Raw genomic sequence first — 25,766 nt, 5'->3', positions numbered from 1 at the left:
AGAATAAAATGGGGGGTAATATCGGAAAAAGAAAAAGGTGGAAAAGCAAATGTCAAAATTAAAATTCAATTTATTCTTTTTTTTAAAAAAGAGGTTTTAACCTGTTGATTAGAACAAAGTAATTTTTTGCAGGTCTTATATTAGACTCTAAAGATCTTAAATGAGTTCAGGTTTTCAGAATATGGACTATTAGGGATTAGTGTATTCTTAAGTATTATAAGTCACACATTTCATAATCTGGCAGTGTTGAGCCTAGATTATACTGTGTCGCAGCCACAGGCAGCTGGAGACAAGACAGTAAAGTGCATTTTAATCTCCCTGATTGCTGTCTCGAGTTACCATTCCACCAACTTTTAATAATGTGCTGAAATAAATGGACTGGTTTGTATATAGCACTTCCCTACTTCACTTAAGCACTCAAAGTACTTTATGCAACTCATGTCTTATATCACTTGCACACCGATTAACACATCCAGAGCGAATCGGGCTTCAGAATCTCGCCCAGTAACAGTTTGGCACAATAACTCAATCAGCCAGGGATCGAACCACCAACCTTATGATTAGTAGATGACATCCCTGGTACCAAAATATCTGACCTTATGTAAAAGTATAAAAGACATCACAGGAGTTAAAGAAGTTTAATGAGTATGTGTCAAATACACGCAATGAAATTAGCTAATCTGCTAGTTCCTACTTACAGCTGCAGTAAACTGTTGTCATCTTTGATAACCTGCTTCTCCCATGATTTATTTGCCAGAAGAAACTGTGACAAGTTTTTAGTTTAATGAGAAAGAATGCTTTTATGAATATATTATGCATCTGTGTCCATCCGCTCCCATCCACAGTCATTTAACAACTAATGAGAGGACATCAAATTCGTGACATGAAGTAAGATTATCTGTAATGATATAATCATTTATGATACATAAAATGTAAAAATGGTGTTATATACTCTGGATGAGTGCACATATATAGACATTTCAGACACGTATGTACAAGAAGTTGTGGGTTAAATTCTGTGAAATGTGTTAGATTTGAAGATTTATGTCTGGCAGTGAAAGCTCTCCCATTCTCTGCTTTCCTATCCTTTCTTTCCTAAAGGATCCTGAAGGCCACTGTGTGTGTATGAAAAGAAGTGTTCACTGAACAAATTACTGCAGTAGGATGCTATTCTTAACAAGCCCTCTTAAAGTGCCATTTTCTGGTAATACAGAAGTCTTTTTTTTTTTTTCTTAACACCATCGTTATTTCATGTTCTCCAGAGAATAGTGCCTACAGCCAAAAGAAACCGGATCCTCTGCTCTCCATGCCGCCAGAGAGCTATGCAGAGAGTCAACACGGCTGGGCTAAAGTTTCTGATCTCTCCTTGGGGTGTCCAGACGCCTGCAGGAGGCAGACTGGCTGGCAGGTTCCCGGGAAGGCGGCACTGAGACACTGAGCAGGTTTGAACCTTATATCCAAGTCACAGTATACTGCGATTCCAAACAGTTCAACGGTTTCCATTAAGAACAAAGGAAAAGGGGGGGAAGCTACATCCCGATTCAGTAGCTGGCTATGTACACACTTACAGCTGTGCCAGCTTTTCTGAAGATTCCTTCAGAGTTTAAAGTGCCTTACAGGGTTTCTGCCCTACAAGTAAATATTGCCTCTATGTACAAGTCCTAGATCAGCATAAGCAACTTCAGCATTTGCTATACAAATATATAATTAATGGTCAAATGAACATTGGACAATAAATGCACAACACGTTCCTTTTAATAGCTGTTTAGGGTTTTAGAAAGGGTGGCATGAAAGCTCTCAGTTCTTGTTATTGCCTTCTAGGGATGACTAAATGTTTAAAATCCTAAAGTCGCAATGTTCACATATCCCTTTGCCAAGAAATCGTTATGTGGGAATGTTGTCAGTTCCAGTTGTATCCAAGAAAAATAATACAGTCCACTCCTGGATAAATTCCAACTTGTGATGATCAACTTCCAAGGATCAAATGGTTGATTTTGCCATTTTGAAGAATACTGTGTTCCCTCTTCAGTCTGTTAGTTTGTGTACATAGTTTACAGGAAAGGCCCCACTCCTGGATGGATCCCCCTCTATGTGACCAGTCTGTTAGGAAAAATATATGTCTGTCAATCAAATCCCTCTATGTACTATTTCCAGTCAATTTATTTTAACTTTTATAACTTTGGTAATTAATTTTACTGTACTTTACTCTGAGTTTATAAATATACAAATCCACAAAAATGCCAAATAGTAATAACTGTTGGATTGACTCCTGAGTAAACTACTGACAGAAAAAGTATGTAGTGGGTGAATAAACAAGGTTATCTTAGACTGATGGCTGGGCCTTCATGCAGAAAGCTGCTACTGAGTGGGAAATAGGTTGTAATGAATCTGTAGTTACACTTACCCACCAGTGGGGGTCATTAGTGGCTGTGACCACAATAATTTCATCTTTGAAAAAGGCGAGCTGCTCAGAACTGACAGCTCGGCAGTCCACCAAAGCCTTGACGCGCTTCTGATGTGGCCTGCTGTTAGAAACCTGGAAAAGACATATGCTTCTGTAAGCTATGCTTCTCAGTGTGCCACCAGCAAATTCATACACTGACTGTGAAATCTCTTAAGCGTTTTTTCCCCAGTGAAAAACTCCTGAAATGGAAGCGTGTGACATAGAGAACTTGAACTTATTTAAAAATAATACAAAAAGGTGTCTTTGTCATTTGTACCATAGCATTCCTGCGAGGTCGTGGGATACAGGTCAAATCAGGTGAGGACGAAGGGGCGGGGACTGGAGCAGTAGCTGGGGTAAGGGCTTTACTATTCCCTCCTGGGGTGGAGTACAGATCCTCCTGGCTGCCCACACAGGCCGAAGACAAAACGCTACACTTTCCCTGGCTGCCTCCTCCACTGCTCGTGCGGCGGTATGACGTGGTCTTCTCCGAACTGGAAAAATAACCCAGAAATAACAAGATCAAATTATACTAAACTGTGTAGTATTAAAACAACAGGAGCTAGATTCACATTCTTCTTCCTCACCTGACAGGCCCTATGTGATTCTGAGAAAAACCTGATGTGGCACCACTTTGAGATCCAGAACTCAAACCAAGATGACCATCCCATGTCTGCCTATGCGCCCTGAGCAGGCTTGCTTGTCCATTTGGAGACCTAGGGGGTCTCCCACCTTGGCCTTGGTTTTCTGTATTTCCTGAAGGAGGACTCTGTCGTGCCTGCATCTGGGGACTGGATGAGTGATAGGACGGGTTCGAGCAGCGTCGTGGAATTTGGTTTCCTTCATGCGATGTGGCTGAGATCTGTGGGTCTGAGCGGCCTGTGGAGGGCAAAAAAAGAAGAACAAGAGCAACAATGTAAATTGATAAAACTAGCATTGGCTTAAATAACTCATTCATTTATTTTTAATCTAGAGAATCTGTATAACGTAGTTTACCTCTTTGGATGGATTTAGCTGGCAGTGGCGGAGGCATTGAAGCTCCAGAGGGGGCGCTATTGACTGGTGGATTTTTATATAGAAATTCTATATTCTCGTAAGCCTGACAAGGTCTGCTACTTGTACTAGCAGCGGAAGAACTGACACTCCAGTGTCCACCACCTCCATTTGATGACAGAGGAGACCGGCTTTTGGGTAATGGGCTCACCTGGAGTTAGAAGATAATAAACAAAACATTAATTTCTATAGCGCCGCCTCATCTTTCTTCATTAAATTTTATTTATAAACTTTCCAAAATGGATAATGTAAAATGAAAGGAAAAAGGCCAAGCTTTGACTTAAAGGTAAAGTCAGTAATGACTGTGGTTAGTGTGTGTGGCATTTACCCTCTCATCCAGGTCATCTTCACTGTCATAGAATTCCTGAGACTGCGTCTCCCACATGAACTCTACGTGTATCTGAGAGTTAAACGTCCCACTCTGCGCCAGCTCCAACTAAAAAACACAAAAGAGCACAAAAAGAATATTTAACTATCTACATTAGTACACACGACTTTATTTGATCGGTTAACTTTGTCATATCAAACCTAATTTATTTCACTCCTATGCTGACTTGATTGTCGTCTTCTCTTTATTTTGCTTGTTAACGTTTTGCTGTAATGTAGTTTTGTTTGTTTGTTTTTACTACTAATAATAGTAAACGTTGCAATCTTTTGTTAGCTGTTATGTTAAAGACAAAAATTACAGCTAGCAGGAAAAAAGGCATGAAGGGGAAGTTTGACTCTTGGGTCAACATTTTTCACCAAAGTGAAACCAAAAGTCCAAAGAGTCTGTCTACATCCTTCCACATAAACAGTCGTGTGTCATTGCAAGCTAAAAGTTGTACAGCCGATTATGCAACGCAAGAATTTTGTAGTTTACTCGTCTAACTTTTTTTTTTTTTTTTTATTGTTCCACAAAGGATTCTTTTCTAAGATTTCTCACAATCAAACAGGATGTTACTCAAGGCAGGTCTGATTCAGCAGGGCAGATGGCCGGTAAGAAAATAAAACCAGTTTATGAATGATACACACTGGGATCCAATGAGGATAGGGTTCCCTAGCTGAGCTCTGCTGCACAGGGAGTTATTTCAAGGTAGTGTTTCCAGCTGTGGAAATTGGGTCATTTTGCTTCTGGAGTTGGATTTCTGGTAGGTATTATAATGTTGCAACTTGATTCCTCAGCTGAACTTACTTCCTGCCAGTGTGTGTTCTGAGTATTATGAATTAAAAACTTTAAAAGCTAAAGGGGAAGTGAGATCTCACCAGCTCGACACACTGTTTATGCTGCAATCTCCTGGCAGTATCCAAGGCCGTCTCTCCTGCCGAGTTCACTACAGGAGAAAGAAAAAATAGCGGCTTTCTACTTGTGACACTATGCAAAAGAGAAATACAATTAACAGAGTAAAATGTACCCGTTTGAAGCGCTGCCTTCGCTTTGAGGAGTAACTTAAGAGATTCAGGCTTATGATACAAGACGCTGTAGTGAAGGGCCGTGTTCCCCTCTGCGGTTCTCTTCTCCAGACAGTTACTGTAAGATGAATGTATAGATTTGATAGCTGGCATAAAACTGTACTAAAGCAAAAACCAAACTGTCCATGCAAAGTAAGTAAAACATGCTACATATCAATGTCTGACCTGTTCTGACAAAGGAAATCCACAAGTGCCAGAGAGCTTTTTTCCTCCAGACGCACAGCAAGATGGAGCGCTGTCTCCTTGAGTCCCTTAGTGGAAAGCAAAGAAAGTCAAATTGGTGACATTTAAAGAGATCTTCCATCTGTACTACATATTGTTTTCATATTTTTTTGCATAGCTACTTCAGTCAATCACCTGAAGTGGCTGCACATTATGTTAAAAATCAGTCTTACAAATATGATTACACTAAAGCTTAAGTCAGAGGTTGACCATGCAACAACTGTTTCATGTTGTTGTGTTAAAAACTGCTAAAAGCTTCAGGCCTTATCTGTTTATATGAAGGGCAAACAGGAGGGGCAGAAGAAAGACAGAAGAGCCTGCATAATTCAATGAGCCTGGCTTATTTGTTCTCCAGAGACATGAGCTCTGAACTAAGAGCTGAAATAATAAATGAAAGCCAACCAACACAAACAAGCACACACACATGCACGCGCGCACATGCGCTGACTAGGAAGTCCATAACAGGAGGGCAGAATATGATTAAAGACTTGAAGGCGAGGCGTTGGAGAGAGACAACAGAGGAGGGTAAAGACTAAATTAAAGGTCAAAAGAGATGGGCGGGCCTCTCATGACCCACTCATAAATATATTTCAAATACTGCAACTGTTTACTTGCATTATATGAGCACTGTGTCATATAGATATATTTTTGTAAACATTAGGTGGATTTCTGTCTTTATTTCTGTCAACTTTTCTAAAGTAAAAACAACAAAGCAGCATTTTAAAACCTCTCCCTTTAAACCTGTAAACAAACTGGATGGACGACCCGGTCAGGATGTAGCTGTCATTCAAACTAAACGCACATCATTTGCAGGAATGTCAAAAGTTTAAATCTGTCACTGCGTAATAAAGGTTTATTACAAGCTTTCCCCACCCTAACAGGGCAGCTTTCTGGAGGAAATGAATGTGTGGTAATCCACTTGTGGCTTTAAGTTATCTTTACCTGTCCTTCGGGGAGTGTGAGTGGTTTGGCCAGATCTGCTCTCTCAGCATAGAGCTGCAGAAGCAAAGCGAGGTCACGGCTCCTCACGGCTTCATAAAGCAGGCTAGGATTTGCTTCTTCTCTGCGTAGGACGTAGCGACGCTCAGCGTACTTTGCCACAATGTATTCCTTCCTGGCATTCCTGGTTGTTAAGCAAATGCAATTCAATAATATAAACTAATAAGCTGGCATTGTTGAAGCCATTCTTAATGTCAAAGGAAGTGTGTATTTATAACTCATTTTCATGATCACTTAAATTATAAATCAGACTCACATGTCACTTTGTGGAAATGGTTTGACAGAGTCATTTGGAAGCCCTGCCTCCATGATGTCATTGAATCGAGTGTTGCCAATACTGACGGCCAGCTGGAGTGACACACAATACATCCACAAATATGTGACATGAAGACATTTCAAAGAATAGCACATTGTTGCATAATGTCTGTCTGTTCCCATGTGTCTATTTAGTACCAGTAGTTCGGAGGTGCTCAGCAGGTCCAGAGTGAGGGACTGGATCCTGGAGTAGTGGACCCCTAGCTCTCTGTGGATGCCGGAGCACTCAATACACGTCAGGATGCCCAGATTGGTCGACAGCCATGTTGGATCTGCGAGACACAGCTGGTGATTATTCATTATGCTCATAAAACAAATATAATTGCATGCTTGTACTTCTGTAACCATATATAAGAATGACTGGCCAACCTGGAGCTCCACAGTCTGCGCAGGCCTCATTGCCAGGCATGTGTCGAAGCTCAGCAATAATGGCTTTGGAAAGTTCCTGAAGCCCACTGTCCTGCAGGTGAAGCTGATCCCCACCCAGCGCTGTGTTCAGGGCCTCCTCCTTACTGTTCTGCAGCACGGACACCCAACTAAAGTGCAAACGATATACATTTAGAACATTGTTATTAAATTTCATATATTGTAACAATTCATTTTGAAGTTTAAACCACAGAGAGTCAGCAACACCATGGGAAACGAGAAGACTCTTTCACTAAAACATCAAAAAATGCTAAACTATTTTTTATGCATGTTTTTTGTTGTTGAATTATGAGTAATATAGAAATATGAGTTAGTGATTCTCACATCTATCATTTCTGAAGCTCGGGTACTTTTCCATTTAAACCATTTGTTATTGCACCCCTAAACTTACATAGCTCATCACATCAAAGAAACTGCCTGGAGGCCCACACAGAAGGGAAGGACAGCGGACGAAGAACCCCACTTGCAATCCCATCCAAAACCACATCAGAACACACAAAGTTCCCCTGCTTGCTGCCTGTGGCTACCAAGAAAATTCCCACCCAGAAGAGACTAGGTTTCTGTCAGACTCAAACAGTCTTTCTGCATCATTTAGTTTGTCTTACTTTTTGTAAATTGTCAGCTCAGCTTGTTCTTTACTGCATGAGCTGTCAAATTATAGCGTTTCTTGTTTCATGAAAACATGTTTAACCCTTTCCTTACAGGAACGATTTATTGTCTCTGACTGGAGTCCTGGCTGTTCATGTGTACATTGTAAAGATTCTTTCTTATACATAACTCCACTGACATAAAAAGGGTATGGCATGCAACAACTTGCTTTATAATGAGAAAACAGACAAAAATGCCAGCATGCAGCCTACAGGACTTTCAAAGCTTACATCAAACATTCCTGCTCGTCTTCTGCCTGGAAATGATATGTCCGGTTATCTATCGAGAGGGAAAAAACAAAAGTTAAATATTATCTTGAAAACTAAATTACACAGTAGAAATTGGAGCAGAGAGGCTTGAAAGACAACAGTCAATATAAAGCTTGCGCAACTAGACATGGCATAAAACAAGCGTGAAGCACACAACCAGAGGTTTGTTTAAGTTTTACCGCGCAGCACTTCATATTAATCACTGGGAATGTCTGCCATTTACACCAAAATTAAATGTCTCAGATCCTGATTTCAAATGTGAGGACCAAAGAGGCAAGTTTCCAAGTCATCTGTGCTGCAGATGACTGTTTACAGTCTGTAATGATCATATGTTGAGGGGAAAGCTTGAAGGTCAAAAGTTAAAAATAAACCTACGAGTGACAAGGTCAAAGGTCCTCCTGTCCTCGGGGTTCGGTCGCACCTGGCAGGTCAGCAGGTTCAGCTTGGCTGGGGGTCGATTGATCTGAAGACAAACACATTTGTATCAGTATGTATTTGCTCACATATTTGCTGTATTCACTGCTGACAGTTTACCTCATGTGGCATTTATTGTCTAAAAGCACAGTATCAATCATGAGTCCTCACCGTACTGTGGGAAATAGTCAGGCAGCCGAATTTGACTCCACACTTTCTCTTCTGCCAAACCTTCCTTATCCTTTGAGATGAAACACAAATGAAGAAGAAAAAGGCCAATTATTATTAAAAAAAAACAATCAAATACATGAATATATTTATTAACTCTCTGTATGATGTGTGCAGTGCATTAAGTGAAAGCCGTGTTAACAGATACCATTAGATACACGCTGCTGGCCCAGATTATTCCTATTCACAGTACAGTTTTCGTCATCTTGATTGAATCAGGTAAAACTGCTAAAGCACATGTTCTATTTTTTGTCAGTGGCCTGAGAAAAGTTTACTCCCCCAAAGCCTCCTATTTGCCCTACTGAACCACATCCCCTCTCTTTATCACACACTAATCTAGGACTGTGTGTGTGTGTCTGTTCGTGCATGCGCATGACGCAAATGTTGGATCAGCTAGCTAGCCAGTCTGCCAATAAGTTCCACAGGAGGGGCCCCTGCTTGAATGTTCATCTCACAATAATGAAGACCAGCTGGGGCAGATGAAGTTTGCATTAGCCTTTCTTTCTCTGTGCCATACTTACTTAATTTTCACCCAGCTGAGATCATTTCTGTCTTTTACAATGTTAGTGAGCACCGTTTACCCCATTCTTCTTATTCTGTATGTACTTGCGATTCCTGCAAAATGCTTGTGTTCCAACTTCATACATGACACCAGCTAATGCCTTTACACACCCGTCACTCTTCTTAAGCAGGAAACCGGATTTCTCCGTTCCGTACTTCTTGTTTCCCTGCGGTTGGTGAATGCTATACCCATTGCCAGAGTTTTTCCTGTTGAGGTACTCCTGGAATATAAACAGTGATTTAAGGATTTAACTTTAAAGCTTCAAACCAGTTGTCCAGATTATAAAAATTCAAAGCAATACAATAACAACGGTGGCAAAACACTACTGTTGTAATCAGCAGGAAACTTAAAGCCAGTGCACCTGGGCTTTTTATAGCGCTGATATTGGTTTTACACAGACAAATTAAAAGGTCTACAGTAAGCTAACTTACCAGACATAAATAAAGACTAACATAAATAAACATACCTCTTTGCCCTCCACTTGTAGAAGTGATCTAAGAGAATCCCTCAACTGTGTGAGTTGTTTTACCTCTTCATCTTGGTCTAGGCGAACCTACAAAACACACCATGAAAATATTTTTACTAAAAAAAGAAGAAAAAAGTTGGAAGAAGAGAATATGTTCACTTGATCACATACATGTTTTTCTTTTTTCATTTGTTCTGGGTGTGGAAAGACAACACACAGCTTTGTGTAACGATCTAAATGATCTAGAACAGAGTTCAGTATTTGGGTGTGTAGTCTTCTGAGGTTTTTCATTTTGAATTAAGAAGCAGAATGACCACACTCACAAGCAACACAGGCCAGTTTAACTGGGAAGTTTAAGTATTTTGTTTTCCTGGAGAACCATGACACAGATTCTATCTGAATTTCCTTCCCGAGACTGAGGTCTGGCATGTCTGAACGGCTCTGTGTTCTGCCCATGAAGAACCAGAAAAACCTCTAACGTTTCCAGTATCACAGTTAACAGTCTGTTTCCAGCAGCTCCAACCAGAAAAATGGAGCACGGCAAATAGTGCGCAGGCAGAAACCCAGTTAAAGCGGTTGGAGAAATAGATGTGTACTAAGGAAAGTATGAAAATGAATGATACATTCATTTCCATCTATTGGAAACCAGGGCAAGCATTTCTGGGAAGAGACTCCTTTAAACAGTCGCTGCTTGTGGATTCAGTGAAGAGGGGGTTGGCTGTTGCGAAAGACCAACATTGAAAAAGTAAATGCTGAAACATAACACAGGGTTTTACTGTAAAATTCTATATGTGCACAGTATTTTCCTCCCAAACATAAATGAATGAAGAAAAGTAGTCTGTTAGAATGATAGCATCAATATGTGGGGTATGTGCATATTTTGACTTCTTAGTGCAATCAAATATTCTTTTAAAATTACAGCAACACTGGGTAAGAAAAAACATGCATATAATCCAGGAGGAGTGAAAAACACAAGAGCAGCTTTCATGTGTACCGTGTGAATAGATGAAGCAAGCTTCTCGATAAAGGGAGAGAGATTCTCTGCAGCCTTCAGCCCATCCTGAAAGAAACTGAGATCAGAAAAAGAACAAATGCTGAGACAAGCTACTTTAGTTTAAACATCTGATTTCACACCAACTAAAACACCACATGCTGTAACTGTAACAACAGTTTCACTCCCACATTAAAAAAAAAAAAAAGCCTAGGTAGGAATAAAAAGTGTAAATGGTTAACAAGAACCGCAACAGGCTTTGCAAAAAGACCGACTGCTGTGCAGAATCCCTTAAAACTCAACATATCTGTGAAAGTAGATGCCAGCTGAGATACTGACCTCAGCTGAGCCTGGAAATATTTGATGAGGCTCTGGAGAAGATCAGGACCCTGACGCACCTTCAGCTCCTGGATCTTCAAAAGGTACTAAAAGAATAAAAACAGACAGTTAAAAACACCTCTGAAACCACTCTCCATAGAAAGGACCGATGGGTCTGTAAAAACATGCAGCGAAGCATGACGCTACCGTTTTTCAGTAGCTTAAATTCCACCCTTGAGTGCACACCTTTAATGTGTTTACTGCATATTTTAACTGTACAGCTCGAATGTAAAGAGTCTTTATTGATAAACAAAAACACACAAATTCACAGTATGTAATGATGAAATGTAAAAAAAGAGAGAGAGAGACTTTGAGCGATGGGGTTTTAGCTCTGTGTGGATTGAATGACTACATTGTACTCGAGTCTTTGCCCCATAAAACCTTCATCTGGATTCGTCCATCACAGTATACCTGAAACAGCTCTGTGTTGCTCATTCATGTGACATTTTGTGTGATTTACTGAGTTTACATATATGTAGGTGGAAAGAAAGATTAATAGACAGAGGGTTTAGGGTAAGCTGCAACAAGTGAAAATTTCATCTTCCCCTGCCTCTCCTCTTTGTCTCCACAGCTGGTCTCAGTCAAGATAAGACTATTTCTTTTCCTCAGGCTTTTCTCCAGCTGCATGTGCACCACCAAACTCAGTTAGGACTACACCACAAGTGCATTTTTCACCCATTTCCCCCAATCTGGTGATTGATTATGCATGATGATGCACAATTACCTGCTTCTGAATTTTCTTTGTATGCTAATCTATAGGACACCACCTATTCTGAAATTCAGTTTTGAGACTCAATAACTATGCTCATGTTTAAGTCTAATGAAATATATTTTTCCATCAAAGGAATTGGATTGAAGAGACACAAAAAGGAGTGACCACCAGTGTCCACCATGAATAGAATATGTAATCCACATAAGCAGACCACCCTGGTAAAGTAAATGAAGCCCAGCTCAGATATGCCAACGGAGTCTGGAGTATGGTATTTTGACTGGCACCAATTCCCCACCTCACACATTTGCAGCTGGAAGATCCGTCTCTCTCTCTCCATGTCCTCTGCTCCATCTGATCCCTCTGTCCTGATCAGTCCCAGCTGCCTGTTCTTTTCCCTCCTCTCCTTCTCTAGCTTCACTCTGGAGGGGGGAAGGGAATGGAAGAAAGAATGAAAAGAAGACATAAAGAAGGTTTTCCGTCTTTACTTGCACACACGATGTTTGTCACAAAAGCTAAATCTGATCAGCTCCATCTGTATGAACATGTGCAGCTTTAACTCCACCATCATGCTTCCCTTTCTCATGTCGAGCGAGGAAGTTGGATGAAATGTAATCTCCTTACAGCATTATAAAACACTTTGAACCAGAGCTGGATTGAAATCAAATAACGGCTGTAAAGTGCAAATGCTTGGGCTTGATTTCTTTTTAAAGTAACTGGAAATGACCTTGGGATATGAATCATTATCTTATTAACTTGTGCTGCCACACAAATTCCTAAACCCCACATGAGAAGGAAATATAATACATGAAGCTTTTGAAACAAACACATTCGTCACCATCTTCATCTATATTTCTGTCATGCATCAATGTGAGGCCTGTGCAAGTGGCTATGAATTTATGAGCATTTACACTTTGTGAACCCTCGTGTCTGCATTATTTTGCAAATTCACTAGAAAAACACTTGCTGGAAATGAGTGTATATATCGTGTTTATCTGCTAACATCAGACAATGGCAACTAAAACTGCATATGAAGAGGCAATAGAGCTGGAGTTAATTAATGTGAAACAAACGTTACTTTTGCTGAAGTTGCTGCAATGCAGAGGACAAGGACACAGAGGGCTATACGTGGATTAGCCATCCTATTAAAAAGGCATGAGGCTGCACTCCAAGATTACCGGCTTGCAAGCCAGATACAATTACAGCCTCTGACATACAAACATTTTCATTTCACGGCGCCGTTATCATCGCACAAATCAAAATGTCACATGAGGCTATGGCATTACTACATCATATCTACAGTGCAGCTTTTAAAAGGTTGTTTACTCTCAGGAAAACAATGAGCCAATGATGAAGAACTCTACTGCAGTCTGACTCTTACAGATGAATGTGAAGTAACAGTATGGACAGAGTATGGATAATTACATTTTTACATCATAATCCTTCCAGCTCTTCTCCATGTGTTTCTTGAGCTCCTGTTTGAGGGGAGAGGAGAGAAAACGATTAATAATATATCCCCATTGCATTACACACAGTAATAACTGTACTTTACAGCTCTTCCTGGTTATTGCTCAAGCGGGTGGAGCGAGACAGGTAACACACTGTGATGCAATTAGTCGGCTAGTCTGCTATCTGGATGAACAGGATTTCAGGGGCATTGTGCCTTCTTTCACAGTTATAATGAAGCAATATTCAGTTGCAGAGTCAGCTGTTTAAAAGACAGGGCAGAAGCACTGGCTAGTTATTATTCACTAGTGTGTTAGCATGGCAAATCAAAAGGTTAAATACTTGGCAAGACGGGTAAGTTCTGTGCTGGAACGTAGCAAACTCTTACTATTTCATTTGGATAAATAATCTTATATTAAAGAATACTTTAGTGGGGTCAACATTTAAGTGAATACAACTTCTGCCAGAGGAAATCTGCCCTAAAATAAAGTTTACACTGCAATAGTTGAATCATTCTTCCAGACAGTGATATCCCATACACAAACAGAACCTCCTCACATACAAAGCACTGCATCTTGACTATATAAAGTCATCACGAGGCTTTCGGTTGGCTCATCTGAAGATTTCTGTGTGAACTGTAACATCTAAACATCTTTTTCTATTTTATAATATTGAGCTATCCTCACATATTTGACAAAAATCTGCATTTCTTTTTTCAAAAAAGGGATTACAATCCACATATCTGTTGCTAGGTAAACAATAACGATAAAACTTTATCACATGTGAACCAGTTTAGGTTGCAGTATTTAAATGAGAATTTCATTTATACCGTAAGTAATAAAATCCAGACTCACCAATCTGCTGTCTCGAAGCTCAGACTTCAGCACATTTTCCAGAGGAAACGCCATGATGTTGTTAAGGTTTTGTACCTGAAGCATGTAAGAGAACAAAAAAAAAAAAAAAAAATCAGTGAAGAATGGAAAAATATTTCGTAAAATGCCACAGATGACCTTTAGCTGCTGTAGTATAAGCAGAAACAGATGCACCCACATTGAGTTTTACGCACTCTGACTGTCTGTACGAGCATTTCTGGGAATGAGAAATTGATAACTCACAAGCACGGTGATATTGTTATTCTGAACTAACGAGTCATCAAAAACAAAACACTGCACCACTACAATGCTCGAATCCAAGTTGGAGGATGATGCAATGACTCTGGATGAAGTGTTTGTATAAAGTAAAGTGAGATTCATTTGAGATTTGGATGAGGTTTAGATTAACGCCATTGTGGATTTGGGAAGAATGAATCACAAAACAACCTGTATAACCCCAACAAGTCGCTTTTACTGTAATACAACCAGTTCCTCCATCTAAGTACATCACATGAGTATTTTGGCATGCATGGCAACATACATTCATCATGACTCACCGATACACATCCCCAGATAATTATCATCTAGATTTTATTTTTATGGCTTCTGGTGAATTACAACCAAGCCGAACCCTGCTCTTAACATAACTAATGTCCAACCACATCCTTGAGCCGACTGTAGAGCTAACCTTGATATATTGACACAGCAGCCTGAAGAGTGGCAAGTTTGTTTTGGTTGGCAGCCAAACACTGGGGTAACCGATAGATAACACATAGAGTTCTTACACAGGGAAATTCCGGCTTCCAATGTCAACAAATGGACAGATGACATGGATCAATGGATTCATGTTTATACCCACACTGAGACAGTGGGGCACGTACACTAACACTCAAACGAGGCATTAAGGGACATGCTCAGGCAGTTTTTTGCAGTACGACTCCTTAAATCACCCTCCTTTGGGCCCACTTCCTTTAACATCTGTAAGCTGTAGTCGCCCCTGTGAGGCCCTGACAAACACATGTTAAGTGTGTGTGTGTGTGTGTGTGTGTGTGTGTGTGTGTGTGTGTGTGTGTGTGTGTGTGTGTGTGTGTGTGTGTGTGTGTGTGCTGACTCACACGTAGAGGTCTGGGATGAATTATCATCACCAAAGAAACTATCAGAGGGAGGGTTCTGGACTGCCTCAAACAAAAAGCCCAAGTATTCAGCTGTTAAAAACCACCTTCGTTCATGCAGCATGTAAGTATGTGAGCACACATATGTGCTTATGGGGAACAACAAAGGAAATTTGGCACATTTCCTTTGAAAATTCTCTGATTATATAAATATTTGTGTATATTAGAGCCATGTCTTCCTTAGTCCTAGTTCTATGCAACTAGTGTAAATGATTTCAACTCTAGTAAGAGCAGCAGAATTTAAGCAAATGTCTCCTTTCCCTTGTATTCCCATCTTTTGTCCTTTTTAACCCACCAGATTTTTGAAGAGGGATGTGACCTCTCTGGTGAACACAGCCAAGTTGAGGAACCCTGTGGAGACTTCATTGTTGTCCTGAGTCAGGTGGCTATTTCCCAAGTTCTCCAGCAGCTCAATATACTGCTCCTTGCTGTCCACATGTGCTGAAAAACAACACACATAGTAAGTATTGATACAGACCGTAAGGAGTGACTCAGAGTAATTTACAGGCACAGAAAATCTGACAAAGGCAGACTGACTTGTTGTCTTGGGAATAGTTTAACAAGGCGAGCATGTGGGACAAATTAGCACTGGTTTACACCCAGTGGAGGAGGAGGAGTAGAACATATAGAAATTCATGTTTGTCCAAGAGGCTTATAGGTCCCTTTCTTAACTTTTGTAAGCTCTCGGTCTGTTGAATATTTATGAACAAGTGCTGATGGAGAAGAATCTGGGCACGACTTTTGCTTACGTAGTATAAAACAAGGTTTCATTCTACAGGTTTTTTGGAAAGAGGATGAACAAACACACATTATAATGCAAGCTAGGAAATCTTGGATGTAAATCAACAAATATGGGCTCCTTATAACGTGGACCTGACATCTGTAGAGGCACCCAGAGCTGACTAAACAGACAGAAGTAGACATGGGGAGGAAGCACAGCAAGTTTCTGCTCCACTTCCACTTCAAGACAAATATAAAATGGTAAACTGACTGCAGATGGGAGACAGGCTAACACTGGCTGAAAAGCAGAAATGGAACATTTTGTCTGACAGAAAAATTGTGAATTAAGGAAGGAATGCAGACAAACTGCGGGATGGAGGAGATGAGATCTAGGGGTTTGCATGAAAACTGCAGAGGTTGTGGCTGCATGGCCGCTGAAAAGAAAAATTATTACAATAAACATACGTGCAACTATTAAATAACAAACAGCTGAGTCGCTGCATAGCTCAAAGGATGACGTTACAGCTGACCTTTAACTGCCAGATACCACCGGGGCAACTCTGCTTTTTCACTGCTCTACTAGAACACACACAGACTCACAGGCCACAGCATCTTGGCATAAACAAGTGCTGAGTACTTATGGGAATAGAGAAAGAAATAAAAGAATCTCTTAATTTGCAAATACGTGACACAGTAACAGAGCATCAAACCAGCACGGGGGAGGGGTGGGAGTCAGGCTTTTTACCATTGTGAGTCACACTGTTGGTCCACAACTAACATCAGGACTGTTAAATAGGTTCAATAGCATAATGAGTGAAAGGGAAGGGCCTCCCAGCCTCGGATTACTGGAACTAACCGTAATGATTCCACTTAGAGAGACAAAAACTAGACAAAGCAAACAATAATAAAATATTTCTTTATAGATGCTATAGCACAGCTGAATACATCTGGTTGCCTAACTCTGTGCAGCTAGCCTGCTGACTCATTTTACTAAAAAGTACAAGCCGATGCCTTAAAATGGGAAGCAAGGCTTGCAAGCAACTTTAGAAAAACAAACTCGGGACATGTTAAGCATTTTCTCTGTTTCTCCAACACATTTTTGAGGTGAGCATTAATGTGTTATTCATGCCCACATCTGACAGCTCTGCGGCAAGCTACAGTGACATAAATCTACACAACACACACACACAAACTCAGAAAGCACTCACTTGGTGACCTTGTGGATACTGAGGTCAATGAAGAGGGCGCCTTGTAGTTGCCGAAACCACCAAAGCCATTTACTTTAAACACAGACTCCAACGCATACACAGTCCATAACAATAGAGTGTGTTGTTTAAATAAACATCATCCCTGGGTGCCAGAATAGGGGGCCTCACTCTTAAACACAAGTCGGATGATGTCATCCATAGCAGAAATTATGTTAAGGGTCATTAGTAATTATTAAACTCTGGTTCTTTCTCTCATAGTGTGTCACTGCTCTTTTCTTTTTCCCCTTCGCCCCCCAGCTGCTTGTGGTAGATACCTGCCCCTCACTGAGCCTTGCTCTATTGGAAGTTTTCTTCCTGTTAAAGGGGAGTTTTTCCTTCCCACTGTCGCCAGGTGCTCACCCTTAAGGGATCACGTGTTTGTTGGGGTTTCTTTCTAATATTGTAGGGTTTTTACCTTACAACGTAAGGAAATGTTGTTGTGGCTGTTGTCGTGGCGCTGCATAAATAAAACTGAATTGAACTGAAGGCTCCCCTATGCACAAAGCAGATCATACAGTCAAAATAGAGGTTGACCTTTACTTGACAGCTGGCTAGCGAGAGATGGGCTATTTTACTTTCTGTATAGATGGAAATCATTATCTGGGGATTTTGTTTTTAAATTACCCTACTTTCTTCCCATTTCTGTTGCTCCCTTTTGCACTGTAGCACTTTAAATACAAACTTATGTGCAACTACAGCTTGTGTAAGCTAATTTATTGTGCTTCTGTTGCATTTTCTCCGGTATCACCTTTTTCATGTACAAAAAAAAGAGAACTAAGGGGACTTTTCTAAGTAATAAGTGCGGGTAGAATTGTTTTCTTTAACTCATAATCTACTGAGTGAATGAGAATTGCATGTGACACGCTGGCACTTACAGATTCCAGAAGTGTGTATAGCTTTGATTGTTTTCTTCATCCTCTGTAGGGCTATGTGGTCTGTCTCCAGAGACTGCAAAGAAAGAGAAATCAGGAAGAGATAAGGATGTTTGCACTTGCAGTAACTCAACATTTACAGCAAAAAGTATGCTTACTGAATTCTCCGTTACATCAGTTTGTTTGCTACGCCAGTTCGTCTCCTTGTCTATACACATATCTAAAACCGAAAATTACATGGCAGCAACCTAGTCCATTTAGGGATGTAGACATCATTAACATGACCTGCTTAAGTTCAAACTGAGCACCAGAATGGGGAAGAAAACTGATTTAAGTTCATGTGAACTTTGCTTAATTGCTGGTGCCTGGTCTGGATAATTCAAAACTGTTGATCTACTGTGATTTTCCCACCCATACGACAATCATCACCAGCCAACATCCAATGAGCAGCTGTTCTCTGGGTGAAAATGCCTCGTTGATGTCAGACTGACTGCTTCAATGAGATAGGAAGGCAAATTTAATTCAAATAACCAAGTTTAGCCAAGTAAGCAGAAGAGCATCCAAGAATGCCCAGCATGTTGAATCTTGAAACAGATGGGCTACAACAGCAGAAGACCACACCGGGTGCCACTCCTGTCAGCTAAGAACAGCAAACTGAGGTTACAATTTCGCACGGTTTCATCAAAACTGGACAACACAAGACTGGAAAAAAAATTTCCTGGTCTGATGAGTCTTGATTTTGGCTATGAAATGTGAATAGTGGGGTCTGAACATGCAAGCATGGATCCATCCTGTCTTGTATCAACACTTCAAGTCTTTGGCAGTGTAACGGTGTGGTAGATATTTTTTTGACCTATATTCTCCCCCTTACTACCAACTGAGCATTGTTTAAATGCCAAAGTATCCTTTGGCATTTAAACAATGCTCAGCAATGCTGACCATGTCCATTCCTTTATCACCACAGTGTATCCATCTTCTGATGCCTGCTTCCAGCAGGATAGCGTGCCACCTCACAATACTCAAATCATATCAAACTGCTTTTTTGATTGTGACGCTTAAAGGGCCTCCACAGTCACCAGATCTCAATCCCACAGAGCAACTTCAAGGTGTGGTAAAACAGAGATTAACACCGTGGACATGCAGCCAACAAATCTGTAAAAACAACTATGATGTTGTGGTGGTAATATAGACAAAATCTCTGAGGAATGTTTCCAGTAACTTGTAGAATCGATGCCACAATGAATTAAGACACTTCTGAATGGGATTCAATCTAATGCTAGAAAGGTGTATCTAATAAAGTGCCAGCAAGTGTATTGGTACACTTTTCAGAAAATACATTGAGAAACTGTGTTGGTTTAATTTTCTCACGATGTGTGACAAAGCCAAAACAGATGAGTAAGCCTTCACCCAGCATATGATAGTCTGCGTTTCACTGTCGTGTACAGTCCCAAATGATGTCACAATATGCATTTCACCTGTCACTGTCTGCGTTGAAACAACAGGTTTTCACTGTGAGACTAAAAAAAAAAACATTGCATAACAAAGACATGAAACAGACATTAAAATGCCTTCATTGTATTTGAACAATAACTCTTCAAAGCCCAAACTATTTGAAGCTACATATTGTTTATGCTCCTCTCGCGGGCCCTGGTTTAAATGAACTACACTTACGACACTCCACCTACACGTCACCAGAAATAGCTTTAATGAGCCAGCAATCTAGACTTAACAGACACTCTGCCTCATCGGACGGTGTTGTTTACAAACCACAGGCCTTCCCGGTCGGGTCCACTCCCTAAATGTTAGTTCATTAATTAAAAGGCGGTGCGGGTGTGTTCCGTTATGTGACGCCATAGTCAAGAAGTGGGAAAGTGATTTAGAGGAGACTGGAGATGGGAGTTGCTGGAGTTTCCTCTGGTGAGTTGGTTGGCAGATGGCAATAAACAGTGGAAACAAGCTGAGGCAGGTCAGTGAAACAGGTTGCTTTTGATGAACTAAATGTGAGAAAGAGCGCGCAAAAACTTTAGAGACAACCCACCATTCAGCTGAAATAGACTAACAATGCATGTGTACTCATGTTGATAGTGTCACTTACAGTTACTTTGCTTCATTATCTATGGCTGTGTATTCCCACTGTACGGGTGTGTGAGTAGACTTTAACATTGGATGACTTGACTGATATATGATCTGTTACAAAGTGTTAACATTTCAACACATCAACTAATTGATCAAGATTAGATTGATTCTTAAAAGCATGTCTGGGAATGACATGACCTACTGTTGCCTATTGCTAAAGAAAGTGAAACTGTTTACTTCTGCTTTTCTTCTTGTGGTTTACTCCTGCCACTAATCAACCTAGTCCTGGATGAGCTGACTGAACATGATAACTATAATCTGAGCATCTATGAAAAGAAATAACTGCCCTTACATCTGGTTGTGTTCACATGTGTAGAATTCCAGCGTGACCCTCCCTAAACAGCAATTCCAGCCATGTATTTTCCAGCGTGTCATGCTGATAAATAAGGACATGAGCCCAAGTTAAATGCATCACACAGCTGTTTAAAATGCTCTTCTTTATTCTAAAGTCTCCACTTAGTCTCACTTTCAAGCCAAGGAACTCCTAAAGAAGATCCTTCATCTCTCTCAGGCTATGGTGAGGTTTCCTCTTATTAGAGGTGGGCATCAAGATATCCAGGCTAGGAGCAGTGACTCAGACTGATGTGACTCTAACCAAAAACACAAATCCATATGGACCGCAGCAGAACCCTGATCCACAAAGTTTAGTCACAAAGAATACAGACAAATGTGTATTGACATGCACATTTGGAATATTTGTTTTATGGCCAAGTTCATAGTGGGCTCCCTCTGCTTCCTCGTTTGCGCGAGGAGCTTTGAGAGAAGAGATTTCAAACAAAACACCAATGTGCACACAGAGAAGCCTTAAACAAGTCTTCAAAGTACTAGTTATGAAGAGGGGCATGCAGACAGACTTGCTTGCAGCTATGGGCATGTGTGCATGCTTACCCTTACAAACACAATCCATCACTCTGTGTGACTCAGGCATGTTTCTGTGTCGTGTGTGTTCTGTTAGTGTCCCACCACTCTGACTCCCACTAGACCGACGACATAAACACTGTAACCTCATGTAACCTTCACTTATTTGCTGAATCAGACACTGGGGTTTATACTGAACAGATCATATACGCACTCTAAGCCTGTCCTGTACAAGTGCAGCACCCATCAATTTGCACATTTCAGAAAACATAACCTACTCCCATGTTCTAAACTGGGAACCATGAAATTCCAAAATGAATACACTGACAGTCCCGCTTTTTCCGACACAAAGCCACAGCACTTTGCATTTGTAGGTTCTATACCTTTTGGAAATAAATTACCGGTCCGTGAAACACCGCAAGTTTACTGCTGAAACCTGTGCTCACGTGCAAACTGTGTTACAAAAAGAAAATTAAAGCTTGAGTTTAAAAAAACAAAAAACAAAAAAAAACACAAGCTACAGGTAGGGGTAAAACGTCAGGTAAACAACAAAGGTGTATGTCTTCTGCACACACCTCCCCCTTCCACAACTCTCACCTCCTCCACGGCTGAAACTGTGCTCCGACAGTCGCTCATTTTAGACTGAAACGTTGAAGTCCCCGGAGAAGACAAATCCTCGTTTGTCAGGATCACAAAGTCCGAAACGCTTATTCGCTCCGGCATGTTTCGGGCGAAGCGGGTCCGACAGTCAGTGAAGAGAAAAGTGAGGCAAAGTTACACGCGCGCATGTAAGTCCCATTTGAAGTGGAAGAAGAAGAAGAAGGGCAACAGTACGGTCACTCCCTCCTTCCTTTGCGGAAACTGAAAAAATATATAATAAAAAAAACACCGTATTCATCTGAGTTTGAGTTCCTTTGAACAAAGTCTTTAAGGTGGAAAGTTGAGTCAAACTAGACTTTGCAAGTCCCGAGCGACTCCGAGGACGTGTGCGCGTGAAGGTGCACCAGCGCGCTACTGAGCGCATTCAGTGAGGGAGGGAGCAAACTCCACCGTCACGTGGGAATGTTTGTGCTTTCTGGCAAACCAGAAACAGAGAGAAAAGCGTGTGTGTGTGTGTGTGTGTGTGTGTGTGTGTGTGTGTGTGTGTGTGTGTGTGTGTGTTCTTGTCACCACCTCTTTCATTAATACTTCTCATTTCTATGCAAACTATAGTCCGGTCGCCATGGATGCAGAATTCCTCCTTCACAGACTTAACTTAAGGAGAAGAATTTCAATGGATGGGATGATAGGACAGTTTATCGACTGTCACTGAATGCTGTCTTTCAAAACTGCACTTTGCAGTTTTACCAAAACACTGGAAGGAGGAAAAGGTATTTCTTTAAACCCGAGAAAAGGATTCGGGTTTTTATGTGCGCTGCTCTTTAATTATATGGCTCATTGCGTCGTTGCACCTTGATCCTCTTGGCTGAGGCTCCAAAGCCTCCTTCTTCTTCCTTTTCATCTAATGAAAAGATATTTCTCAAAGGGGAGGATTTTTGATATCCCTCCTCACTGACATTTCCTGTAGTCGTTTGGGGAGAAAAGAAAGGGGAAAAAGGGAAAAGAAAAGAAGACCTAGTGCATCAGAGAGGTGGGGGGGAAAGGCAAGGGTTGTGTGTCTAACATAAGTCCTGCATGCCTGCTATTGTTAAGCCTGTCAACTTGAAAAAAGGAGTTGTATCAGTGAACATTGCCTCAGGCTGAGCAGCGATAAAATACACTATGAAGTGCAGATGGCTGATTTTAGTCGCTCCCTTTAGCGTTACCACAAAACCACATATTTGCCTACATTAGATACATGAAGGGAAAAACTGAATTACTGCCAATTCAACAGGTAACTGATTATCTCTATCATATTCAATCAGCAAAAATAGGATTACTTTTTGTTTAAAGGATTTTATCTGTTCTCTTTTCCCGCTTATTACTGCCGCTCAGTGAACAAGCACAGAATGGATGCAGTGTCTTAAATGTGGGCGCTCACAGTGGTACTGTGTGTGCAGTCACAAAGATAGACAAGCTCCTTTTGAATTGCATGTCGTGTTATTAAGCCAAAACACAGACAGGCCAAAATGTACATGCATAGCAGTACAAGATATCCTTGTTGTGTTGCACACACACCCACCCACAGGCACACACGCTCACTCACACACAGAGCTTAAACTGAAAGCTCAAAGGGGGGGCTATGGGGGAAAAAAAGTTCCTCTGGAGTCCAAACAAACATATCTCTGGTTTTTCCTTATGAGATAAGGCGCAACACAATTTAAAATGTGGACCAAAGTCTCTAGAGGAAAAGCTGTAAAACCCCACTCTTTAACCTTTCAATCATTGTGAAAAAATGTGCACTCTTGAAAGGAAGTGAGGGCACACATCACATAAATAGGGTTGGCGACCCACTTTAGCAGGGCCTCATTCAGTCATTGTTTGTTGCATGGCTCCAAGTGTGAGGAAGCTAAGCAGGGAAAAACAGAAAACAGATATTGTATATTTGCAACTTGCATGGATACATGCTGGCATCTATTAATGTGACATATGTGCAGCGTGTGTGATTTCATGCTCACTGTGCATGCACTCATTTTTTTTAATGCACTTCTAGCTGATGTAATGCAGGGGCTTGCAGTGTTCAAACAATACCCTCCTTCAGTTTCTTTGCAGCACTCAGTAAAGAAGCAGAGCCTTTGTATGCCAGCCAGCCTTTGAGCCCGGGTCCTATTGTAAAACTGAGCAAACCGGTCTGCTCAGGCAATGAACTAACATGTAGTGAAGAACCCAAGTCCAAGGCCAGGGTGGGCGGGAGAGAAGAGATGAAAAATTGACAGGGGAAAATTGTTTTCCTTTTTGTTCAGTGATGTTTGGAGTTTAGCAGTGAGAATTTGTGTGCAGGAAGGTCGACAAAGGTGGAATAACACAGGAATGCAGAAAAAGATCAAAGCTTTATTGGAAATGTGACTCACTTAATGTTTTCCCTCCTTGTCTCCACCCTTTACCGCCCTTTTCTTTTTAAATATTAAGAAACTCTCTTCTTCCCCTCTTAAGGGTGATTTAACTGGTTGCTTCCCTTTCATGCCACATCATTTCTTGTGTTAGAGCAAACTCCTCTCAGAGACTGCGAGCAGGGAAACTTTGGCAGTGAGGAAGTGATGTACATCGAATACAGCTTCTCTTTCTCTGTGACGCACACACGGCGTTGGAGGTTACAGCAACATCTTCCAGTTGCCCGGATTTCCCTTCTTGCTTCCCAGCAGCCCAGAGGAGCAGGATAAGGTTCTTCTATGAACCCGGCCTCCAGCCACCCTCCCCCCCTAAAAAATATCTCCCTCATCTTGCTGCTTGTTGACTCAGCTCCACTAGCACTGCTATCAATTTACTACCCCTGTCAGGACAAGGGGGGCCTGGGCTTACCGTAAAATACCCCCTCTTCTGGTTGACATGGATGACTGAAAATTGGGGGACTGGGGAGACAAAGTAAAGTTGATTTATTGCAAAACACAGGGCTTTAGTTTCCCACTGGAATAGGCATATGAGGTGTATTGAATAGGACTGGAGCTCCATTGAAACTAATTTGCCTCAAGAACCTGCATTGAAGAGCAGCTTTGATGTAAAAAAAATAAAAATAAATAATAGCTCTGACGTTAAGTGACAGCTGCTGCTTTGGAAAAATACATCATCTGTGACTTACTGACTGAGCACTGTCAGTCCAGGGCCATTCCATGCAGGTTCTCCGTGGTCTGGCTTCTGGGCAGGCAACAATGTTTACTCCACCCTCAAACAGATGCCAATGCCAGTGTACCTGTTATTACAGTTGGTATGGTAACAAAAGGTTTTGCAGAGTGGGAACAGGTAGACAGACTTGTTTGTGATTCATATCGATGTTAATTGCGTGTCATAGTGTCATCTGAGTCGTACGAGTGATACTATCCATGTAACTAATAGGTTATAAGTCCACCCAAAGTTTCCCAACCAAGCAGAACCGCTCCTCATCCTGGAGCCGTAAATAACAACATGTAGTGTTTTAAAGGACTGTGTGGGTATGTGCTGCAAACTGGTGAACATTAGTCAGAAAGAGGTATTTATAGTTTCTGCAATTAAACGATCCAGCTGACAAGATTTACTTCAGCTGATTGCTGCTGTAGCAGTAACAGAAACAAGGTAGCTTGCTCTTTAGATAGCATGCAAACCCTGCAGCCAGGGCTGTCATGTGATGCCTGACATGCTTGTTTAAGATCTCTTGTTCAGAACACGAGCTGTTCTGTAGTTTCCGTTAACAGACAGTTTGCAGAGAACCAGCACCCTCTCTCTACATTGTAAGGAGTATAAAGCTTTATAAACTTCGTGTTGATCATAAAAGTCACGTGGATGCTCCTTGGAGTTCCATGCGAGCTTAGTTATTCCTAAAGAAGTGTTCACAAACCGATCTCTGAAGAAACCTGTAGTTGCATTTCTAACTTGCAGCAATGTGCTTTGACTAAAATTAATGACATCGTTTTTCCTTGCAGATTTTTCACCCCCAACACACCATTGCAGCGTGACCCACTGAACTTTGACCTGCTGATTGCTTGCTCCCTTTTGTGAGCGGTTTCCAAAGCAACAAGCTTGTGAAGAATGATGGGTGCCTTTGTGCACCTGTCTGAATGTGTTTATAGCTGTTTCAGTTTCGTTGTAACTATTGATGCAGACTTATTGTCACTCTTTAGGAAATGTCACTTTATATTAGATCAGTGCCTGCACTGTTTAAACTTTCATATGGCTTCCACAGATGTCGAAGAATTAGCGATACATCAGAATATCAAACCAAGAGTCACGTCATACAAAGCAATTCATACGCATTCCGC

The 25,766-nt window shown here is 41.1% G+C and overlaps 1 protein-coding gene across 2 annotated transcripts; it reads right to left on the bottom strand.

Moving 5' to 3' along the window:
• Positions 1–622: 622 nt before the first annotated feature.
• asap3 (ArfGAP with SH3 domain, ankyrin repeat and PH domain 3) lies at positions 623–21,914 on the bottom strand. Of its 2 annotated transcripts, none has more exons than XM_080294110.1 (26): positions 21,496–21,914; positions 17,908–17,980; positions 15,361–15,506; positions 13,876–13,950; positions 13,001–13,050; positions 11,874–11,997; positions 10,828–10,913; positions 10,492–10,567; positions 9,498–9,584; positions 9,142–9,251; positions 8,413–8,482; positions 8,203–8,290; positions 7,789–7,837; positions 6,854–7,020; positions 6,623–6,756; positions 6,426–6,517; positions 6,113–6,293; positions 5,114–5,199; positions 4,891–5,006; positions 4,742–4,809; positions 3,825–3,932; positions 3,440–3,647; positions 3,031–3,322; positions 2,721–2,937; positions 2,405–2,536; positions 623–2,100 (listed from the first exon to the last, which is right to left on the bottom strand). In XM_080294110.1, the coding sequence occupies exons 1-26, from the start codon at positions 21,619–21,621 to the stop codon at positions 2,026–2,028; spliced, it is 3,036 nt and encodes a 1,011-aa protein (XP_080150236.1). In that variant the 5' UTR covers positions 21,622–21,914; the 3' UTR covers positions 623–2,025. The 2 variants fall into 2 exon arrangements, with proteins under 2 accessions (XP_080150236.1, XP_080150237.1); XM_080294111.1 differs by having other exon boundaries at positions 1,960–2,100; positions 2,409–2,536.
• Positions 21,915–25,766: the final 3,852 nt, after the last annotated feature.

The sequence above is a fragment of the Astatotilapia calliptera genome, chromosome 19, assembly GCF_964374335.1.
Source record: "Astatotilapia calliptera chromosome 19, fAstCal68.1, whole genome shotgun sequence".
Classification (NCBI taxonomy): Eukaryota; Metazoa; Chordata; class Actinopteri; order Cichliformes; family Cichlidae; genus Astatotilapia; species Astatotilapia calliptera.
Note: the sequence above shows the minus strand (reverse complement) of the source record. Positions and strands in the feature narration are given on the sequence as shown.